At 59.1% G+C, this 20957-nt stretch overlaps 3 protein-coding genes across 3 annotated transcripts; 2 read left to right on the top strand and 1 right to left on the bottom strand.

Moving 5' to 3' along the window:
• Positions 1-986: 986 nt before the first annotated feature.
• On the bottom strand, positions 987-14627 carry TGME49_268330 (hypothetical protein; the record flags this gene model as incomplete). The annotated part of the gene is made up of 9 exons (XM_002365499.1): positions 987-2436; positions 2787-3116; positions 3315-3732; positions 4310-4954; positions 5757-6868; positions 7655-8216; positions 8647-8909; positions 9213-9965; positions 10572-14627. The coding sequence occupies 9 exons, from the start codon at positions 14625-14627 to the stop codon at positions 1708-1710; spliced, it is 8868 nt and encodes a 2955-aa protein (XP_002365540.1). The 3' UTR covers positions 987-1707.
• Positions 14628-16861: 2234 nt separating this feature from the next.
• TGME49_268340 (glycosyltransferase family 28 C-terminal domain-containing protein) lies at positions 16862-18589 on the top strand (the record flags this gene model as incomplete). The annotated part of the gene is made up of 1 exon (XM_002365500.1): positions 16862-18589. The coding sequence occupies one exon, from the start codon at positions 16862-16864 to the stop codon at positions 18587-18589; it is 1728 nt and encodes a 575-aa protein (XP_002365541.1).
• A 328-nt stretch (positions 18590-18917) lies between these two features.
• Positions 18918-20943, top strand: TGME49_268350 (hypothetical protein; the record flags this gene model as incomplete). The annotated part of the gene is made up of 1 exon (XM_002365501.1): positions 18918-20943. One exon carries the CDS (start codon positions 18918-18920, stop codon positions 20463-20465), a length of 1548 nt encoding a protein of 515 aa, XP_002365542.1. The 3' UTR covers positions 20466-20943.
• Between the last annotated feature and the right edge of the window lie 14 nt (positions 20944-20957).

Raw genomic sequence — 20957 nt, 5'->3', positions numbered from 1 at the left:
CAAAGTCGAAAGGAATCAGTTGAGGAACGGGAAGGAGACAGTCGTTTGTTATTGGGGCTTGGAACGTCGTGCCGGAGTGCATGCAGAAAAAGAGACAAAACGACAAGACGTCTCGGGAGAAGCCACGAACGCAAAAAAGGCCTCAAACGAGGCTTCCGCGCATACACTCACTCGAGTGCAGCGCTTTCTCGCCTTCCACCTTGCTCGCGGCCGACAGATTCGCGAGATGAGCGAGAAACCGTCGTGATCGAGTTACGACCTTGCCGGTGTACCTCGTCGCAGAAGGCGTATGTAGGATTCGAGTGAGAGAAACGTCATCTTGCGTGGAAGAGAAAACTTGGATGTCTGCTCTCTCTGTTGCCTCACTTTGAGGTTGGCCTATTTGGAGCCGCCCTAGGCGTTGCACGCGCGCTCCGACATCTCTCCAGTATCTCTAAAAAAGTTACTTTTTGGACTTCTTGCATTGCCATGTTCCTTTTTTAGCTGCCGGCGGGGTCAGATCTATTGTACTCTCCGTTCTCGGCTGCACACAAGGCGACTGCTGCAGTTTAGACTCCCTGGAGAAGGGCCTCTCTCTTCGCGCCTGTTTGCCACGAAAAGAGAAGCCAGAGACTGAAGTCGATTTTCTCACATGCAAGTGCAGAGGAATCCTCTGGTGACAAACAAGGCAAAATTCTGCAAGTGTGTGTGTGTGCCTTTTCTGTTCCGTGTTCATCTTCGAAAAGTGACTCGTTTCCAGTTCAGTTCTTCCTAGACTGCTTTATGTTTCCACGCAGTTCCAATCAGCGCTGGGAGATCGTGTAGAACAACAAAACACCGCTGCAGCCAGCTGGCTGTGCCTGGCCTAGCTGCTTCTGCAGAGGCTGCTGCTCATCGACTTGCGTCTCGGAAAGACTGCCTCTCCGCGCCTCGAGTTGCCTCACCGAGGGGTCGACCATCTTATATGGATCCTCTGACGGTCTTTCTTTTCGTCTCTCGGCCCCGAGTCTTCCTGGTTGATTCTTATCACCTTCCAGGAGGTGCACAACGGAGTCTTCAGCAGTGCATGCAAAAGGACTGAAATTCCTGCGCCGCCTCTCAACGACTCTTGAAAACCGTCTCCACCTTCTCCCGACAACCCACGCCAAACACCGACGGAGTACAACGGCCACGAGAAAAAACTCTGGACAAACGCGCTCCTCACCCTCGAAACACATTTTCACATACATACCTACAAATATATATATATATATATATATATATATATGTATATATGTATATATATGTATATATATGTATATATATGTATATATATAAATACAAATGCAAATATACATATACGTGAATCACTGTGATTCTGCGCATGGAAGGAAGGGTGAGCCTTGAAGAAAGACGGAGCGAGTTCAACGGTAGACAGTGAGCAAGGGATTGGGATGTGGAGACAGACGAGGAGTTCGCTTCTGCCTCAGAACCTGTTGGAGTTCGCATCCCTTTGCTTCCGCCTGCGATCTGGACCGGTGTGCGTGGTGTGCAACAGAAGAGCAAAGTTTTTCCTGTCTCTCCTCCGTCGTTCTCTGTCGCTCTTTCTCTCTTTCTCGCGCGCAGTCCGGGGAACGAATTTCTCCTCTTCTCTCCCTCTTGTGGTGCTTCCCCAGTCGCTCTCTTCCGGCCCGACGTCTTGTGCGTTTTCTCTCGACCCTGCGGCAGTGTCTGCACATCCCCCTACGCTCAGGCAATCAACCGGACAGCTTGGTGATGCCACCAGATGACGTTGTTGGGTCTGACGAGGACAGCGACCGCCACACTGAACATGCCGGGGACGCAGGCGAAGAGAGTCACTTGGTGAGCGAGGACGGCGCCGCGTCTCTCCAGTCTGTTGAGGCCCTCGGTGTCGAGCAGCTCGTCCACGCGTTTCTCTTCCTGCCCCAGCGAAAGGTCCCCGCTGCATCTTCTCCCAGGGTCTTCTTGCCCGCATCTCCCGTCTGGTCTCCCGCGCTCGTCCCGGCCTCCCCGTTCGCACCGTTCTCCTCCCTCTGCGCTCCTCTCTCCCGCTCTCTGAGGCTCGGACCTGCCTCCCCCAGCGCCGTCGGCCGCCCCGCCGCGGTCGCTCGAGGCCGGCTTCGCGTCTTCGCCTTCCGGACTTGGACTGCGAGCGCTCGTCGCCAGTTCATGCGGCGCGCCGACCGGTCTCGCGTCCGACACCCAGGAGTCAGCGAGAGGTCTCCCCACCGTCTGCGTCCGAGACTGAATTGCGCGACGGAGAGCGAGCCGCTGTGAACGGGCGGTGGGGAGGGGCTGCAGAAGCTCTCGACTCAAGGAGCCTGACCAGAGAAGTCCCTCCGGAAGTCGCGCGCCTTCTTGAGCAAACGGAACAACGAGCACGACGCAGTGAGAGAGAGCCTTCGCATGTCGGTTCTCCACGTACACCTGAAGAGTCACAGGCTCGTGGAGAGGAATCTGCAGACAAGAGAGAGGCGGACGAGAGTCAGGCCGAAGCGGTGAAGCGAAGAAGGGCAATCTCAACGGATTCGTCGAGGAAGTCCAAGAGAACGAACGAGGAAAGACAATGACACTCGGCTCGTAGAACACCGGCAGAGGACCATCGACTGAAGTGTCATACCCAACAGTGGACGTGGACCCCAAGCTAAAGCGGCCATCAACGAGTTCGAATGTTCTACAACTGGGAGAAGTAGAACGAAACGCGGCTACGCGAGAGCGCTTCTCCATGCCCGGAAATCAAATGAACTGGGTGATCACGCTTCACTTTACCCTCCCATTTCCATTCACGCTCCCTTGATCTCTCTCACCTTGTAGCAGTCCGGGCCTAGGCGAACGGGGCGCTGCCGCGAGGCGCCTCTTTCCGCGGGCCCCGCTCCGACCGCGGTCAGAGCCGCGCCTTGGAGCCCAAACAGCGGGCCCGCGTTGGCGGGCGGGCAGAGGAGACTCGCCTGCAGCGCAGAGAAACCTTCGTCCACGCTGGTCCGGTCCGAAGAGCCAGCGCAGGACTCGACGCTTGGGCGGGTGCGGTGCCTCGGAGACGCAGGCCCTGGGCTTGCTCTCTGGAGCCCGGCTTTCACAGCTGAAGGCCTTGGCGGGCCTGGAGCGGCGCAGCCGAGGATCCGCGGTCGGATGAGGAGCTGCACAGACGGGAGACAACAGGCCGACGGAGATCCAACGGGCCGGCCCCCCACCCCACAAGACAGAAATAACAGGAGGAGTCCGAGAAAAAAGAGAAGAGAGGAGGAAGCGCGAAAGAAAAGTGAGAGGCAAGCCAAGCGACACGACGCGAAGAGAAAGCGAGAGCAGAAAGAATCAACTGCGTCTCCTGAACTTACTTGAGGCGCGCTGAAGTGGGAAAGCTGTGCCGGGCGGACCAGCTGGCAGTCGTCTTCTTTGACGTCTCCGTCTAGGCCCTCGTCGTCGCCCCGCTTTCCTCGCCCCTCGCGGTCGCGACTCCTCCCGCCTTCGGGGACTCTGCACCCCTTCTCGGGGGACTCCTCTCGCCAGAAAAACGGGGCCTGTCTTTTCGGAGACAGTCCGGTCGCCCCTCCGGCGGAAGGCCCCTCGCCGGAGGCACATGCGCGCCCGCCCGGCCCCCCAGCCACACGCCTCAGGAGCGGCAGAAGCTTCAAAGACCCCTCCTGGGCCGGAAAGCAACGCCAGTGAATGTTCAGCTCTCGATCCAGTTCCCCAACTACCTCAGAGGCCTCCTGAACCGCCTGCAATCGCGGCCGCCGCACCCACAGTGCCCACCTAAAACCAGGACAAAAGTGCAGCCAAAAAGAATGCACTCACACCGATAGATTGAAGTGGATATGCAAATGAAAGAGGTGTTGCCCTGTTCATATATATATATATATATATATGTATACGTATATGTAGGTATGTATATGTAGGTATGTATATGTAGGTATGTATATGCAGGTATGTATATGCAGGTATGTATATGTAGGTATGTATATGTAGGTATGTATATGCAGGTATGTATATGTAGGTATGTATATGTAGTTATGTATATGTAGGTATGTATATGCAGGTATGTGCATGATTCTATCCACTCATACACATCCCTATCAGTGATTACATGTTTTGTGCGTCGATAAGCATTCATGTGAATGCGCACATGGACGAGTTGCTGCAAGTGAAGTGAGGAAGCGGAGTTATGACTGCCCGAAGAACGGATGTTTTTTGCGAGCCACCATCAAGGAAATGTTCCCGAACGGTCTCTGACGGAGCATCGGAAATAAAAGCTCCTGGACAGGAACCGAGTCGCCTGTCAACTCTCTCTGCGCCAGGTCGCTGTCCTCCAGTCGTGCAGTGTTGGGCTTACCGGCGCTGCGACTCGTTAGGGGAGACACAACAGAGAGACCCGTCGGGCGGCTGGACGCGGGAGAGGCGCCTCTTGGGGACTGTGAAGCACTCGAAGGCGACATTTGCGCAGTTCTGCAGATCCAAACACACCAGACAGCTTCTGTGGTCGAAGCGGTGGGTCAGCAGGCAATCCACAGGCGCATCGGAAGGCGCGCAGGGCGAGAAGAAGGACGCTCCGGGGTCAAGACAGCCGGTCGGCGTTCGCAGCCCCACTCCGGGCCTGAGGGCCGGCGAGAGCCCGAGCTTGCCGGCCGCCGCCGCCTCGAGGGCCTTGTCGCCGTGCCTGAGGTCCGCCGTTCCCCACGGCTGAGGGGACGCGCCCATGTGCAGGGGCCAGGCCGCGCTTGCGGGGTCCGGAGGGCCGTAGGGCGCGGAGACCCCGGCCGAGGGCGAGAGAAGAAGGGGGAAGAAGCCGGCGCCGTCAGGGGCGAAGAAGGCCGGAAAAGCCGAGAACGTTTTGAGGACGGCACGGTGAGAGAAAAACACAAGAGGGAAGATGTTGACACCCTGGGGACGCAGCTGGAGGCCGCTCTGAACGCGCAGGGACAGGGGCTGGAGAACCTGGCGCTGGTACTTGCTTCCAGAAGAAGAGGCGTAAACGATTCTGCAGGAAACGGAAAAACGAGAGAGAAAAAACTGAAGGAGGAGCAGCACAGAGAAGAGAGGCGAAGGGAATCCAAGATAGGAGGGAAGTGAGAAGCCGAAAAAATACAGCACGAGGAGCTGAGTGTCCAACTGGACAGCACGGAACAATGAAGGAGTGAAGTGGACGCCATGAATTGGGAGAACTGGGACAAGACAGGAAGGAAGCGCAGAGAAACGCAGAGGCCGTGTTGCCAGCGACAGGACCGGACTTCCGAGAAGGCTGCAAAACTTAGAGAAGCAGCGACAAACAAGCCGCGGCAGGAAAGGCACTAGAACAAGCAGAACGCATGAACTGGCAACGAGCGAGGCGAACTATATAGATATACATATATCCATCTCTGCTGGAAAAAAGGAACTTCTACCTTTCTCTCTACGTACACATATGAACCATGAATGATTCGAGAGAGAAGCCCCCTCTCTCTCCCCACGAAAAATACACCTGTTTCTGTATATTTCCATCGATGGCTGTGCAACCTGTGTATCGGTTCTCAACTGTTCCTCGAACAACTGGATATTCCAGCGGCGTTGTCAATGACAGATGCGGACGAAGAAGAAAAGAGCAGGTAGCGAGACCAAGCCACAGCCGTGCGTCTTCCCTCTGAGAAAAGAAGCATGGCACCCCTCATTCTCCTTTTTTGGGATCCATACATTACCTCTAGAACTTTTTTTAAGGAACCCGTTGCTCTACAATTCAAATAGTTTGCTTCTTTGAACGTCATTCTATACGTTTCTCCATTAGAGCGTCCCTCTGCTCGCCTTACCGGATGATGCAGGAACTGAACTCTGTGCTGGCGATGCACCTGATACAGATGCGAACTCTTTTCCCCACAGGTATCACATCGCGTTCGCCGGTTTCTCGTTGTCCTCCTCGCGTCTCTCCAGTTCTTCCTTCTCCCTCTGCTCTCTCTGTTTCTCCTCTTTCTTCCGCCTTCTCTCTCTCTCCTCCCTCTGCACTTGTTCTCCCCACACACTCTCCCTCGCCCCATCCACTCTCTCTGTTCTCCCCGCAGTCTCTCCCTCGCCGCTTCTCTTCTTCTCTTTTTCGACTCGGATCCCCTTCTTCGTTTTCTTCCTCGTCTCCCTCTTCGTCTGTCTCTGTTCGTCGGCTGATGGCGAGGTCCTGGAGAGCGTCGTCTGAGTATATGACTGTCCCCGCGGGTCCGACACCCGCGGGCTCCGCGTCGGGGTGCCACAGAACTTGGAAGTGTCTCCGAAGGGCCTGAGTCTCTTCCTCCGACGGCGTTTCGCCTTCGTGGGTCAAGAGCTCGAAACGCAGATCGCGGACCGGCGCCCGCCCGACGTTTTCCAGGTGGAGCGCGAGAAGTCGATGCTGGCCCTCCCAGACAGGCGAGTGTGTAGGGTCTCCGCTGTACGCCGCAGCGGGTCCCGAGAAGGCCCTGTCTCCTTGGAAGAAGTCACCCTCTCTTGCGCCTTCGCGCGTCAGGGGCAAAGCAGCCTTTTCGGCTCCAAGAAACCCCCGGCGCCGCATTCGCTCGCCCGTCGCGCCTGTCTGCGCGCGCCGGAGCAGAGGCCGCGTCTCGTCCTCTCTCGTCTCCGATCCGAGCCGGCGCACCGCGGGGCCCGCGAAGCCCCAAGACTCGCGGCGCTCGACCGCCCGGCCGCCGCGCTCGACCGGCTGGAGCCCCGGCGAGCAGTCCAAGCCATTCGCGGATGAGACGCCAGGAGCCCGAGTTTCAGGCCCCACACAGCGCCCAGAAATGCTCCACTCGCTGCGGCGGGGAAAGAGAAGTCTGGCGAGCTCGACGTCTTCGTCGCTCGAAGAAAACAGACGGCCCGAGTCCGATGTGGACTCAGAGTCAAGCTCCTCCTCTGAAGTGTAGTCCAGGAAATGCAGACCCGAAGAAGCCTCCGCCTGCGGAGACAGGGGCAGGGCGGGACACCGCAGCCAGAGATGGAGTCAACATGGATTTGTGCGTGGCTGAAACTGTTTCGAGATGAAAACTTGACTCCGAGTTTCTCGCATGCAAAGCCGAAGCAGTTTACGAGTTTGTGAAGAAAACAAAACGATGATGAAGTCCCCCGACGGGGCCAGAGCCCTCAGATTCAGATGTGGGAGGCCGGGAAATGTGAAAGGAAACATGGACAGCCTGAGTTCCTCAAACCCATATCTTTCAACATCTCCCTTTTCGAAGTTTCCGAAAGCATTTCTCGTTTGTAATGAGACAAAAAAAGGACTCTTCTTTTTCTCAGTCTCTCAGGAAATCTGAAGCTGCTCCTGTGGCCATGTCGCAAACGCATCAGATCCAAAAAGCGAGATACGGATGCTGCCCACACTTTCTCTTCTGGACACAGACACAAATCTCACAAAGACATCGCCCATCTGTATACGTACGTTTGCACAGATGCATCTATTGTTTTACGTCTGGTATTTACACATGAACAAAAATCGCATAGGAGCTGGAGAGATTCTAAGGACAACTTACTACAGACCATGCGTACATACATAACATACAAACGGACACACATGTAATGTAGGCGTATACATGTACGCATGTAGGTTTAGTGCCTGCATATTTACGTATGAAGATACATATATATATATATATATATATATGTATATACATGTGTATACGTATGTATACATATATACATATATATATATATATATATCATACATATATACAGTGTCTAGACTTACTGACGGAGGAATGCTTCGAGTGTTGAACTGCGTCTCCAAAGTGTCTGGGTCACCAGTCCGTTCGAGTCCAGCTGAAGAAGAGGGGCGTCTCCACAGGAGGCCCCGTTTCCTTCGGCGTCCGAACCCGGTGCCCGCGCGCCACAGAGGCTTTGCAGACCACGGGAAATTCGGCAGCGAAGGAGTCTCTAAGGAAAAGCGGGCGCAACGGTCTCGCCCGGGGACAGCGTCTTCTGGAACGTCCCCGCGGTCAGGGCCCTCGAACTGCGCCCCGCCCCGAGGCTCTCCGGCTGCCTCCCAAGCGGCGCTCGCGTCTACGCCTGCCAAGGCCCCCGAGACAGGCTGGGTGCCGGGACCCGTAGGCGCCGCGGAGGGGCGGCACGTGGAAGCCTCAAAGAGCTCAGAGGGCCGCACAGCGAAAGTCGAAGAACCGGAAGTCGGCAGGTCGCGCTTCCTCGCCGAACCAAGGCGAGCTGGAGGAGCAGAAGGCGCCGAATACGCCTCGACAGACACCCGTAACAGCGGCAGTTCTGGAACGACTTCGACGCTCGCCGCCGCGCTAAATCTGCAGAAAGTGGAGAACTGTTATACTCCAGCATAAGGCGAAAGTCGGCGGAGAAGATGCATTTCGATAAACGCGAAGGGGACGCCATGCAGAATCAAGAAAAACGCGAAAAAACCGAACCGGAAGCCGTCATAGAAACCCCCACACGAGCGATAGATACACCGGCGCCATCCAACTGAATCTGAAACGCACCCAAACAATATCTATACACCTATATACGCACACCTATGCATATGTATACATATGTGCATACATACATATATATATATATATATGTATATATATATATATATCTATGCATGCGTTTATTTCCCGGCACACGTGACAAGCTCTTCAGAAGCATAGATGTTTTCATTGTAGTTTTTTCACCCCAGCCTTCATTAATCAGCGCCGGGTCCCGCGTCTGTCTCGCCCGTCTCCTGGCACCTACTTGAGAAGTCCCACTGCTTTTTCAGTGGCTTCTAAAAGCGTCGCTTCTTCTCCAAGTGTCGCCTCGTTCCTCGCGTCCTCTGCCTCGGGGCCTTCGCGCCTGCCGCGGGCAGTTGGAGGCTCTGTCGGCGCCTTTGGGAAGTCTAGAAGCGAGAGGAGGCGAGGACTTCGGTGCAGGAGCAACTGCGAGCACTGCAGCTTGTTCAGCGTGTACGTGAGGCCTGTGAAGAAGAGACGACCCTCTTCCTTCGGAAGCACCGTGACCTGAGGGTCGAGCGAAGCGCGCAAGAAACGGAGACCAGCACACCGTCCGTACAAGTCGCCTGACAGCCAGGACGAGGCGATGCTGGCTGGACGAGCCATCCAAGTGAACAGCAAAGACGACAGTGGATAGGAAGACAAGAGACAGGCAAGAGGAAAGGTGAAAGACAGGACAAGGAGACACAAACTGCACACAGAGGAGAGACATGCTGCGAGTCAAAGAAAGACGACGGCCACCGAAGACATCACGGTCACCGTCTCGCGCGGTGGCCTCGAGTTGTTCCCCCTCCCGGTTTCCAAGCTTACCTCGAACGTCACCTGGTGAGACGCAGAAGGAGGGACGAGAACCGTGACCGGGTACACCTCTGCATGCGCCCCAGCCGTCATGACTTTCGCTTTATCGAGAACGAGTTCGACGCCCAAAGGATTTCTGACTGACACCTGCACCGTCCGCAGCTCCCCCTTGACCCACTGGCCCGACACAGGCAGCTCGTCCTCTTCGCGTCCTCCGGGTCCCCGCGCGCCTCCACCGCCCTCTTGCTTCTGCGCAAACGGATTATACATCAACACGGTCTTCTTCTCTTTCTTCTTCTCTTCGCTCTCCTTCCTCTCGCCCTCTGTCTGTTCCTGTCTCTCTGGGCTTCCCGTCCGGTTTGCGGCAGCGGCGGGCCTGTCCCTCTCGCCTTCGAGCGGCAGCACCGCGAAAGGCACGGGGCCCACTGTCTCCTCGTTCGCGTCTTCTTTGTTCAGAAAGACAGACACATCCACCACGGGGTGAATCCTTGCCAAGAGGGGCAGTGGAGGCGCTGCGCCCTTGCACATGCCCCCGAGAAAGTGCAGCTGTTCGTCCTGGCTGCGGGAGCTGGAGCCGAACGCGCCCGAACGACCGGCGCCCGGTGCGGCCCCGGACTCCGCACCGGCGCGCTTGCGCCCCGAGCGGGATGCTGCGCTCCTCTGCGTCTCCAGGAGGAGCTTCGCCGGCGACGGAGGCGACTTCTTAGAAACAATCGTGAGCGCTGGGGGCAGGGCCAAGGGCGTCGCCCTCCTGCCTGCAGCTGCCTGAAAAAGGACACCGCAGCCCAACTGAGAGTTAACGGTCGTGGGATCTGGCGCCCGTTTGCTGGACGCCTCGATCTAGTGTTAAGCGCATCACAAGATATGAAAACGAACGGCGACCACGGGTGATGCGGCAGGTGCAGTAGCGGCCGCTGAATCGTAAATGGAGTGTGTTTTCTTCTGCTAGCGCGCAGTCGGGTCGCCACCTGGATGGCTCTCTGTCGTCGACTGAGAAAAAGGGACTGAGGTTCGGAGATTCGCAGACACCAGGGAGACAGTGGCAAGTCGGGGACCAGAGCGAAAAGCCCGCTAGACAGAATCGTAGAGGGCCAGTCAATAATGCAAGAAAAGCAAAGTTGAAATGTGAATCAAGCGTCACAGACGGACACACATCGCAACCTAGGGGACAGAGACAAACGTAAGCTGAGAAGAAGCGACGGGGACAATGGGGTGACCTACGGAAGCCACACGAGCAGACTGTTCGCTCATCTCGGCAGAAAAACACACAGGTGCTCCCTATGAAACAGAGAAAACTACTACACTCTTCTGTTCTCTTGTGTCCCCCTGGAAGCCCGCCACTGTCTCCCGAACCTCTCTGCAGTTTCGTACCTGAATCAGCATGATCGTGCTGGCCTGCGTCTTGTGATCGAGGACGGGGTACAGAATCTTCAGGGCTGCGCATGCGTACCAGGCAACCTTCCCGGGCTCCCCCAGATGCTCCGTGGTGATTTTCAGCATGTGGAGGACGCGGGACTGGACGGCGGGCCACCAGACCCGGAGGCCCCCATCCCCGAGGGCGGCAGAGACACTCGAGGCAGGCAGAAAGAGTCCGCAGAGACTCCTGTCTCCCTGCCCGCCCCCATCCGTGAACCGGACCCGGCGTTGGTGTTGGCTGAGAAAGTCGAGCGACGCCGGGGAGCTGACTGGAAACGGCGGCCGCGGTGGGAAGAAGAAAGGCGTCTGGGACGCGGAGACACTGCGGGGGGACGCAGAGACACTGCGGGGGGACGCGGAGACAGCGGGGAGAGGCGGCGGAGACGCGTAGCACGCAGGCGAGTAGAGGTTTGCCGTCCCCGGGGTGTAGTGTTGCTGGCGAAGGGCCTGGCGGAGGCGGAGCAGAGTAATCGCAAAGTTGAAGTCTTCAGGAGAGAGAGAGAAGTCGGGGGCCTCCCGCCCTCGCTTCGCATGCAGTTCAAGCGGCGTGAAAGGACACACCCCCCGCTGCGGCAGTCTCGCAGGTTGTTGAGGGCTGCGAACCCCCAGGGCCGCGACAGCAGACGAAAGCAGAGAGGGCTTTGCAGATCCTGGAGAGGCAAGAGAGAACTGAGAAGACTGCGAGAACATCGGCGAATTCATTGCAGACGCGAGAGATACATCCCCTAGCAAATCCCAGTCGACCAAGCTCTGGCGAGCTGCGGCCTCCAGTCCGGTCTGTGTCTTAGGTCGCGTGCGAGTCTCAGCTTCGCCTCGCGCCGCGCCTCTCCCTCGCGAGTCTAAAGCGTTTCTCTCCTTGTCCAGTGTCTGCGCGACCTTGTTCGAACGCTCCCCGTTCCTCCTGTTCTTCTCATCGAGCTCGCGGTTCCCGCCGATCTCTTCCGCCTGCTCTCGGAGCCTCCGTTCGCGTTGTCTCTCGCGTCTCAGCGCGTCGACGAAGTGACCAAGAGAGACAGTGGTCGAGCGACGCACAAGCCCGCTAGGCACGGAGAAGGCGAGTTGGGAGTTCAGAGACAGGAGCGGGGCTGAGGGGGGCAACGCGGAGACAGGCAAGGCAAGGCCGGGGCGCTTCGCGTTCGGAACTGCGAGCGGGTGGAGATGGTCCGTCGGAGGCAACTCGAGAAGGGCAAGGTGGTACCAGGGCGCGGTGAGCGCGGCGGCGTAGTGGGCCGCGGCCCACTTCTTCGCCTCAAGCAGGGCCATGCAGACCCTGTGGAGCAGAAAGGCGAGTTTTCGGAACGCCCCGACCGCGCTGCAGAGAGCCGCGAGCGAGGCCAGACAGGTGACAAAGTCCTGAACCTCCAGCCGCTTGGCTTTCTCTGCGGCGCTGCTGATGAGCTGCAGCGTCTCTGTCTTGCTCCCGAAGCGCGCGACAAGCCGACACAGCAGCAACGTCGTGGACGCGCTCCACAGCGCGCAGCCTGGGTGGCAGCTGTACAGCTGCGCTGCGTCTCTCAGCTTCAGGCACACGGCCTCGTATGCGGCCTGAATGAGGGCGGCGGTCGCGGACACCAGCTCCGGCGACGCAGCCAGTCCGTAGGGGAGACGAAACCCCGTCGCCGCCTCGTCGCCTGTAACTACAAGCGCTGGCCGCGCCCCCAGTGGGCCCTGGCCGGTCTTCCCCGCTGCGTGGGCGTCGCCAGCCGCCAGAGTGTCTCCTTGTGTCTGCGACCGCCCGCGGGTGGCCGCGGTGTCCGCGAGCAGGCCGTTCGGCGGTGAGGCGAAGGCGTCAAGCCCCGAAGATCCAGTCCCCCCACTGGACCCTGTCGCCGGGGCCCTCCCGCCGTACACCGTCTTGACTGACCAGGCGCTGCCCGAGCCGGTGCCGTGGCCGTCGCCCGTCCCCGAGCCCCCCCACTCTCCGTTGGGCCCTGGCCCCGAGGACCCCGAGGCCGACGCACCACCTCCGGAGCCCTGCGCAGCGGAGAAGTAGAAGTGGGCCCCCGAAGAGGAGACGCCTTTCTCAGGATTGTCTCTGGAGGACGCCCCACCTCCGGGAAGAAACGACGGGAACGGGAGGCCCGCCGCGCCCAGCCCTGAGCCGGAGACAACGGAGGCCCCGCCGGACGCCGAGGCGGTCGCGGCGTGAGTGCGGCGGCTGATGCACTGGGCGAGGATCGTCTCGATCGCCGGTGGAAAGGAAACGAGAGCCGCGTCGGAGGCCTGGCCCTCACCCTCGCTGTGGGTGGCAGGGTCAAAGTTCCACCAAGACGACTTCGCCCCCGAGGGCGCCCCGGAACCCGCCGCTTCCTGGCTCCCGACGGAGACACCCCCCGACCCAGTCGCGCCAAGGGCCCAGTGCCCGCCCCACGTCCCAGCTCCGCCGCTGCCTCCACTACCGCCCGTCTGACCGCCGGCGGTCGCCGCGTCTTCTGGCGAGCCTGGTGAAGATCCGTTTGCGGAGCGGGGCCTCGGCACCCCTCCCTCCGGGCCTCGCGGGCCTGCGTCTCTGTGGGGCGACCGCGGGAGCGCCTGCTCGTACGCCTCCAACTGGTACAGCGCGCTCCGGAGAAAGGCATAGAGCGCCGCGGCTTGGCCCTCGAGCGCCGCCGCTTGCCAGACGGTGTCGCCCTGAGCGCGACAGGCCTCCGCCGCCTGTACGTACAGGGCAGCGGCGGCCGCGGGCGCCCCGCCGAGCAGAAGCACGTCGCCCTTTTGTTTCTGGAGCCGCGCAGGGAGCAGGCGGAGCAGAGCCGCTGACGAGGCGGACGCTCCGGAAGGCGAGGTCGCGGGAGAGAGCAGAGACAACCCCGAAGCCCCAGGGGCGCCCGCCAGGCCCCCCAGGGTCGTCCCCGAGCCGCCCGGCGGAACTATTGGCTGAGCTCCAGGTGGTGCGCTCGTGACCGCGGCGGGCCCGTGGCACCCACTCGCGCCCCGAGGCGAGGCCGTGGTGGCAAACACCGAGCCGGTCGAGGCAGCCACCGGCGCGCCGGCGCCCCAGGCGCCTTCCTGGAGGGGACTGTCGAGCGGGGTCAGGAGGGGGGGACAGCGGTCCGGGGCGCGGAGCGTGAGAGCGCCGAGTTGCTTCAGGAGACAGAGGAAGAAGTCTTCCTTCGCCGCCGTGAAGAGCGCAGGCGAGGAGACAGTCGAGAGCACGGGGAACGAGCCAGAAGCCGGGGGCGGGAAGTAGACGATGTGCTCGTCACAGGGCTGCGGAGACACCGACGCCACATAGGGTGAAGAAAAAGGAAAAGAGCCCTCACGGCACCATCCGCCATCGTCTTTCTCCCCCGGGCTCTCCGTCCCCGATCTGTCAGACCGCAGCTCAGAGGTCCCGCGGGGCACCACGAAGAGCCGATGGACAAGGACGGAGGGATAGTCCTCTTCAAGGACTTTCCGGAAGACGTCGTACTCTCGCCTGACTGCCGCCACGGCTGCATGCGCGGCGGCCTGGGCAGCGCGCGCTCGCGCCGCCTTCTTTCCCTCGCCAGGGTCCTCACACTCGTTCGGCCGAGTGCCTCGCTCCGGAGCTCCATCCCCACGCACCCCGTCTCCGAAGTGTCTCCTTTCTTCCTCCGTGTGGGCCCTGGCTGCAGCCGCTGCGGCCTCGAACGCGGGGAAGGGAGAAGCGGAAATCGCGATCGCCGCGAGGATTTGTCGGTGCATGTGCAGGTCTGCCCAATCGCTGAGTACGAACTGTGGCGTCTGGAACGAGCAGTGGATGCAGCAAGCCGCGGCAGCCAGCTGCTGCGACGCCGAGGGGGCCTTGGAGCCCTGGGGCGCGGGGCCCGGGGCGTCTGGCCCCGCGACGGTTCGCGCCGAGAGAAATGGTTGGAGGTAGGGGTCATGCGGCGAGAGGGGCAGGGAGGCGAGAGAGACGGAGGCGAAGGCGGCCATGAGGGCCGCGGCCTCGCGGGCAAATACCTCGGGCGGAGTTCCATCTGTCGGCAAAAGAAGAATGCGGACGCGAGAGTAATCTGCCAGATCTGTGTCCGGCGGCAACAGAGACATCGTGGAGACACGCCGAGCGAGGAGACACCGGAGACGGAGAGAAGCAAGGAAGAAGCGAGACGCGACGAACCGCGCCGAGAGAGGAAGACAGGGCACACAGGGGAACACAACGGGGCCTAGGGAGACAGAAGAAGAGCACACGAGACGAGCAAGAACGGGAGCAACGTCGTTGGTCAGACAGTCCGCGAGAGAAATTCCAGAAGGACTGACGAGGACCCTGCTTGTTTCGAAGCAGTCGGCTTGCCGTACAACCCTGAGCAAGCGAAAAGCGGAAGAGCATGGAGACAAAAGGACAGTCAAAAGTCGAGCCCCAAAGCACTCCGTCTGGAGAAGATCCCGCAGCTTCACTGTCTCTGAAGCCCCGACTGGGGTCGCGCGCCTCTATACATCTTTCGGAGAAGAACATTTCTCTCTTGCATTTGTTTCGCCGACAGCCGCAGAGAGTCCAGCGCTCCTTTTTTTGTCCTGCTTCGTCGCGAGCACACGCGTCGGCGCAGGGCTCTTGCAGAGGAGTCGAAGCGGTGAGCAGCGGTGAGCAGCGGTGAGCAGCGAGGATGGGAGACCCACGGAGACCGGCAGGCGCGAGAATCCGATGGAAAAGCCGCAGGGACGATGGCCACCCTGGGCCGACCGGCTCGGGGCCTCGCGCAGAGGAGAAAGGGAGAAGGACAGAGAGCGAGGTAGGGCGTCGTCGCGCCAGCTTTGTTTGGCCTCGAAGGACGAGTCCGAGAACGAAAGCACGAGAATCTTCCGTTTTATGACAGACTAGGAACTTCCAGAAGGTGGTGTCGATCGAGAACTCCCAAGAAGGCAAAGTCCCGAAAAAAAAAGAGTGGAGAAACTCTTGCGGTCCGGAGAAGGCCCGGCGGGGACGAGGGGAGCGACAGACGAAAAAAGGCTGGCGACTTCATTGAGACGGAGCACTGAAGACTGGGTCTGGCTTTTAGACACTCGACAGAAGAGTGCCGGAACTGTAAGCACAGCGTTTCTGTCTCCCGGGACTTCCGCGTTCGACTTCCTATAGGGGAAGAAAGCAGACTGCAGAGAAGGACACAACCCTTTTCGCGCTAGGTCACTTCTCTCCCGTGCGGAGAGCGCGGCGCCGCGATCTTCCGGAGAGAAAAAACGCGAGACACCGAGTCCTAGAAGAACAGACACACAGACACCACGCGGTGTGTACATACACCTGAAGCGACTTTCGCTCAGAGGCGGAGAGTCCTCGGCGCCATCGTCCGGTTTCTCTACAGGACAGGAACAGGGCGAGAACCAGCGACCGAGGGGAAGCAGAGAGAATCCGAGCTGGGTGGAAGCGACGAGGCCAGGCGCTTGGAGGGTATTTCTCCGAGGAAGGAAAAGACTTCAAGTTCTCAAACACTCTCCCTGTCTCGTTCAGCTCTTGCTCACGAAGCCGGCACAAAAAGCAGAAATAGACAGCGGCGGACAGCCGGCACTGCTGCGTTTCTTCTCCCCCCTTTCTTTTCTCACATGCGCTGGCCCGGCCGCCTTCTGAGCAACGAAAGCGGGCTTTGTCTTGTTTCCAGAGCTGAAGTTGTTGATCCTGAGGAAGCTCGGGAGAGTCGAGGCTCTCTCCGTCTCTCTTCGCGCAGCTCTCGAATTTTTCGTGGAGAGCTTGCGGAAAAAAACAGCAAGCTGAACTTTTTAACAGCAAGAGCAAATCTTCGGGAGCGTGACCCGACACAGAGAGTTCGAGAGCGATCGGCAGCGCCGTTTGTCTTCAAACGAGGAGGCGTGGAGTTCTCAGATGAAACATCACATGCCTGTTTGCGTCTCTCTCCGTAAAGATTCTGGCGCTCACAACACTCCTGCCTCCTACAGTCCCGGTCGCTCTTTCTCGTTGGCGGGGAGTTTTTCTCTGTCGAGTCCTTTTCTCCCCGAGTCCGTCTTGACGTCTCCTCCTCTTTTCTGTTTCCGCTTCAGGTTCTCACCTTTCACCGGAAGGCACAAGCGCCTACATCGGATTCACTGATGTTCCTTTCGCCTTTCCTCCCCCTCCCCAGAACCTCTGGGGTGTCTGTACATGCACGCGAGCGAAGAATCACAGTCCCCTTGATCAGGCGCCGAGGCACTGATGACTTGAGGAATCGGACGAAGAGTCGAGCTGAATTCGCCTGACGACTTTTAACGTCTGCGACGGAGAAGAGTTCAACGACTTCCGAATCCATGGTGTGCCCTGCTTCTAGAGAGCAGACTGGAAGCGGAGCAGGTCAACCAGCATGAAGATTCCTGCCCAGAACGTCGAAGAGACCGCAGCTCGCGCGCCCTTCACTTCGCGCTGTCTCTCTTCTTTTCGAGATTCGTCGTTCGTTTCTCCGCGAACTTCCTCAGCTCCTTCTCCACCACCTCCAAGTTCCTCCTCGACGTCTGCGTACGACGACACCCCCTTCTTGCCGCGTCGCGTTCTGGTGACAGTGGGGACGACGTCGTTCGACGCGCTGATCGATGCGGTGCTTGACCCAGCTTTTCTCTTGCTTCTTCTCTCTCGCGGCTGCCGGCGCCTTGTTCTCCAGTTTGGCAGAGGAAAAAGTCCAGCTCTTTCCTTTCCCCGTCGCGCGCGCTTCTCTGCCGATGCCCGAGCACTTGGATCTTTCACGAACGCGAGCTCCCCGTCACCGCGACTTCTCTCCCGCGAGCGGACTGAGGCCCTAGAGAGCCGTCTGCCTGCAGCTGCTTGTCTCTGCGAAGGCGCAGCCGAGAACTCCTGCCAGGAAAGAAGCGCAGACGCACATGAACAAACAGAACAGGGCCGAGAGGAAGCAAGCACGCACCAACGGAGCGAAGGAGGAGAGGAAGACGACTCGCAAGGAGAGCGTGAGGTTGTTGGAGAAACGAGGTCGTCTGTAGAGGAACTCGGCGGCTGCCAAGAAACGGAAGGGTATGTCTCTCGTGGTGCTTTCTCCGCCGCACCCGGGTCCCAGACGGAGCCCTCGTCTTTGGAGTCCCAAGATTGCGGAGCGTTTCGAGTGTCTCTGTCCGACCTTCTCTCTCTTCTCTCAGAGAGTCCAGGCCAGAACGCAAGCGCGTTTCTCCCGGCGGCTTCCGCGTCGGTTCCCTCGTCTGATGTCTCGCCGCGAGGCTCCTCGCCCTCGCTCTTGATCTCGTTCTTCCGGTTTGTGCCATCTCTGGAGGCAGAAGTGAAAGCCGCCAATCTCGTGCTTTCTCACTGCGGAGCTGGGACTGTGTTCCAAACTCTGCGCATGCGCAAGCGCCTCGTCGCCGTTGTCAACACCTCTCTGATGAGCAACCACCAACTCGAGTTGGGTCGCGAGCTCCAGCGAAGGTGCCACTGTCTCCTTGTCTCTTGTCTCGGGCCGGAACCTCACAGGCCTCACGGGCACCCAGGGCCTGGGGCGCCACCGAGCCGGGAGCACCCAGAGAAGTCCCCATCGCCTGCGTCGGGCGCCGGAACCTCCGGCAGGGCGGGGCAGCAGAGGCGAGGAGAGGAGGAGACAGAAGAGTTCCCGCAAGAGCTTCACACGCGAGTCAAGCAGATCTGCCAAGCTGTCTGGTCCTCGACTCCTGCAGTTTCTCTGACTTCTGCAAACTCAACAGATGCGTCATTGTCGGCTGTGGAACATAAACATTCAAAGCGACTGGCCGCCGGCCCCCCCCGCACGATCTTCAGGAGTCTCCTGGGCATGTTGAGGGCACTGAGGAGTCAAGGCGACAGAGAAGAAGGAGAAGAAGAAGAAAGGACAGAAAACGAACGGAGAGAAGACGCGACCGCCGCAGCTGCGGATGCCGTGAGGAGAGGGGAAGTGCGGTATGGAGACGGGGACAGCTCCGACAGGCAGCAGGAGCCCTGTGGAGCGCAGGAGTCGGTCGTCCTTGTTCCTCTTCCGCCTGCAGATTTAAGTGGCTTCTACGAGGCAGTTCGCGACACTGTGGGGTTGCACCCTGTGTATGGGGACAGCGAGGAGACAGTGAACGTCGAGGAAGAGTGAGAGACGAAAACGGAGATCGTCAGGTTCACTTACGGTGTGGGTGCTTGAGGGAGAGGCAAGAGAAGAAGTGGCGCGCCCAGTTTTCCTGTCTTGGAAAAACATCGAATTCGAGAGAATGTCTGGCTATCTTTCTCCTGCATTCGATGAAGAAATAGGCTTCATACAGACAATTTAGAAAAGGAACAGAAGCAACCGCTGTACTCGTTTCCGTTCCGTGTTTCCCACGCCTGCTTTTTTCGTCTTTCTCGATTTGTCTGTTTCTGGATCTCGTCTCTTTTTCTCTTGTGGAGTTGACCTTTCTCTCTTCTGCGGCGCTTCTCTTCTCCCGATGAGAGTCGCTCCGCTTCTCACTTTGCGGGGTTGCACTCCGGGGGCTTCGCCGGGGTCCACCGTGGGGGCAGCAGCCTTTCTGTCTCCTGCGCGTCTTGCGCTAGGAGACAGTGAGGGCCGAGTGTCTCTGTTTGATCTCGACACGCGGAGACCGTGTCTCCTTCTTCCGGAGGAGAGGAGTAGATCAACCAGTCGCGCGGCGGGTCTCCGAGCCGCAGTCGGGTCGACCTCCTGGGAGCCGTCGCCGACTTTGCTTCTTGAGGGGCTCGGGGCGCGGGCGGAGCTCTCGCACACCTCTGGCGCAGGGCCAGGTTGGGGTCACGACTTGGACAGAGAAGACAGGGATTCCAGCGGAGTCGACAAGTTGCTGTCTCAACAGCGGTCGTCTGCGGTGACCCTATGGGACTTGGAAACGCTGCAAGAGATCCAGAGCTTCCGGACAGGATCGTTCTCGTTTTGTCGCCTCGCGGTGCTTGGTCAACCCCACTGCCGGGCGGAGGAGACAGAGAAGAAAGACGAGGAGAGCGATGAGGACTTGAGACGTGGTGGAGTCGGAGGGTCGAACAAGGGGAGAACCGATACGTCTGTCGAGAGCGCATCTACGTGTTTAGAAACCTCGGCACTTTCTGCAGCCTTTGCTTCCCTCCCTTCGTCGAGCTGTTCTCCAGCTTTTTCGGCGCCGTGGAGTTCGCCCTCTGCCTCACAAACGTCTTCGCTCCCTTTGCTGGCTTGTCCCGTCGCAGACGCGGAGGCAATTGGCGTTTTCGATCTGCGGGTCTCTCAAACAGGCGCTGTTGGAAAGCCGGTCCTTCTGCTCAGATCCCCCTTCGCTTCTTCTTCTGTTCCCAAAGTCCCCACCCCCCCCTCCGGGATGGTTCAGGGGATAGCGCACGTACCCAGATTCTCCTCACCTCACATCATCGCGGCGTATGAACTTCCTTGTGTGGCTCTCTGGGATCTACGTCAGTCTCGCTCGCCTCTCTCGGCCGAGCCTCTTTCTTCCTCTCTCTCTTCTTCTCTCTCTTCTCTCTCTGCTTCTTCTCTCTCTGCTTCTTCTCCGCCGTCCGCTTTGACTGTGCACCGGAACCAGTGCTGGGTAGGGTGTTTCGACGGCCAGGTGTTTGTGTGGAAGCTCCGAAACAACGGGGCCCTTTCGCTTCGCAAGACGCTCCACCTCTTCACCGACAAAGCCCCTGAGGGGTCGACAGGGCCTTCGCTCGCCTCGCATTCGTCGCCTTGCCTGCCGCACCCCGAAGGCGACTTAGCCCGCTCCAGGTTGCTTGTCTCTGCGGCGTTTCGGCCCGACGGTGCACTTGTGGCAGTGGGTGCGAGCGACGGTGGTGTGCGGCTTTTTGAGACGAAAAGCGGCAGGTTTCTGGGCTCTCTGGAAGCCAGTGGACATGCAGGCCAAGGCGACATGGGGGGCGCAGCCAGCGTTCTCGCCTGGTGTCCCCGAACTGGCGTCCTCGCTTCAGGTGGAGGCGTTGGGGGCCGTGTCGCTTTGTGGGGGCTTTACGCAGAAACCTTTCGTCAACGCACGCGGTAGTAGAATCGAGTCAAAACAGCGCGTCTGTCAGACAGGGTGGCCGTGGAGACCTGTGAAAGGCGACTGCAGAAGAGGCTGCTGTCTGCATGCGATGCCGTCCATTCCCATCTTGCTGGGGTCTCTTTCGGTCGGACCCCACCGGTCCGCAGTGAGCGAAGAGATTCAAAGAGTGAGGCAAACGTGGGTGGTACTTTTCAAGTCGATGACGAGTAAAAATCCAAGGCCTTCGCCCGCTTTTTAATGTAGTTTCATATGGAGACAATTCCATGTGCTATCATTGTGGGGTCGCCACCACGTTGCAGAGGGGATTGTGTTCATGTCCGTGTTGTTTTTCAGTGTAAAGACTGCTGCTTCGTAGAAGCGGCATTGCCGGTGAACTCACCTGTCGGAATGTACCAGCCCCTTTCCGTCTTGTTTGCCGTGTTTGACGTTGGGTAACTCGCTTCTAGCCTCAGCTGCTTCTAGTGTTTGCCAGCGCAGTCCAGCTGTTTG

Source organism: Toxoplasma gondii, chromosome VIII, assembly GCF_000006565.2.
Source record: "Toxoplasma gondii ME49 chromosome VIII, whole genome shotgun sequence".
NCBI classification, from domain to species: domain Eukaryota; phylum Apicomplexa; class Conoidasida; order Eucoccidiorida; family Sarcocystidae; genus Toxoplasma; species Toxoplasma gondii.
The sequence above is the reverse complement of the archived record's forward strand: the minus strand, read 5'-3'. Positions and strand labels throughout refer to the sequence as shown.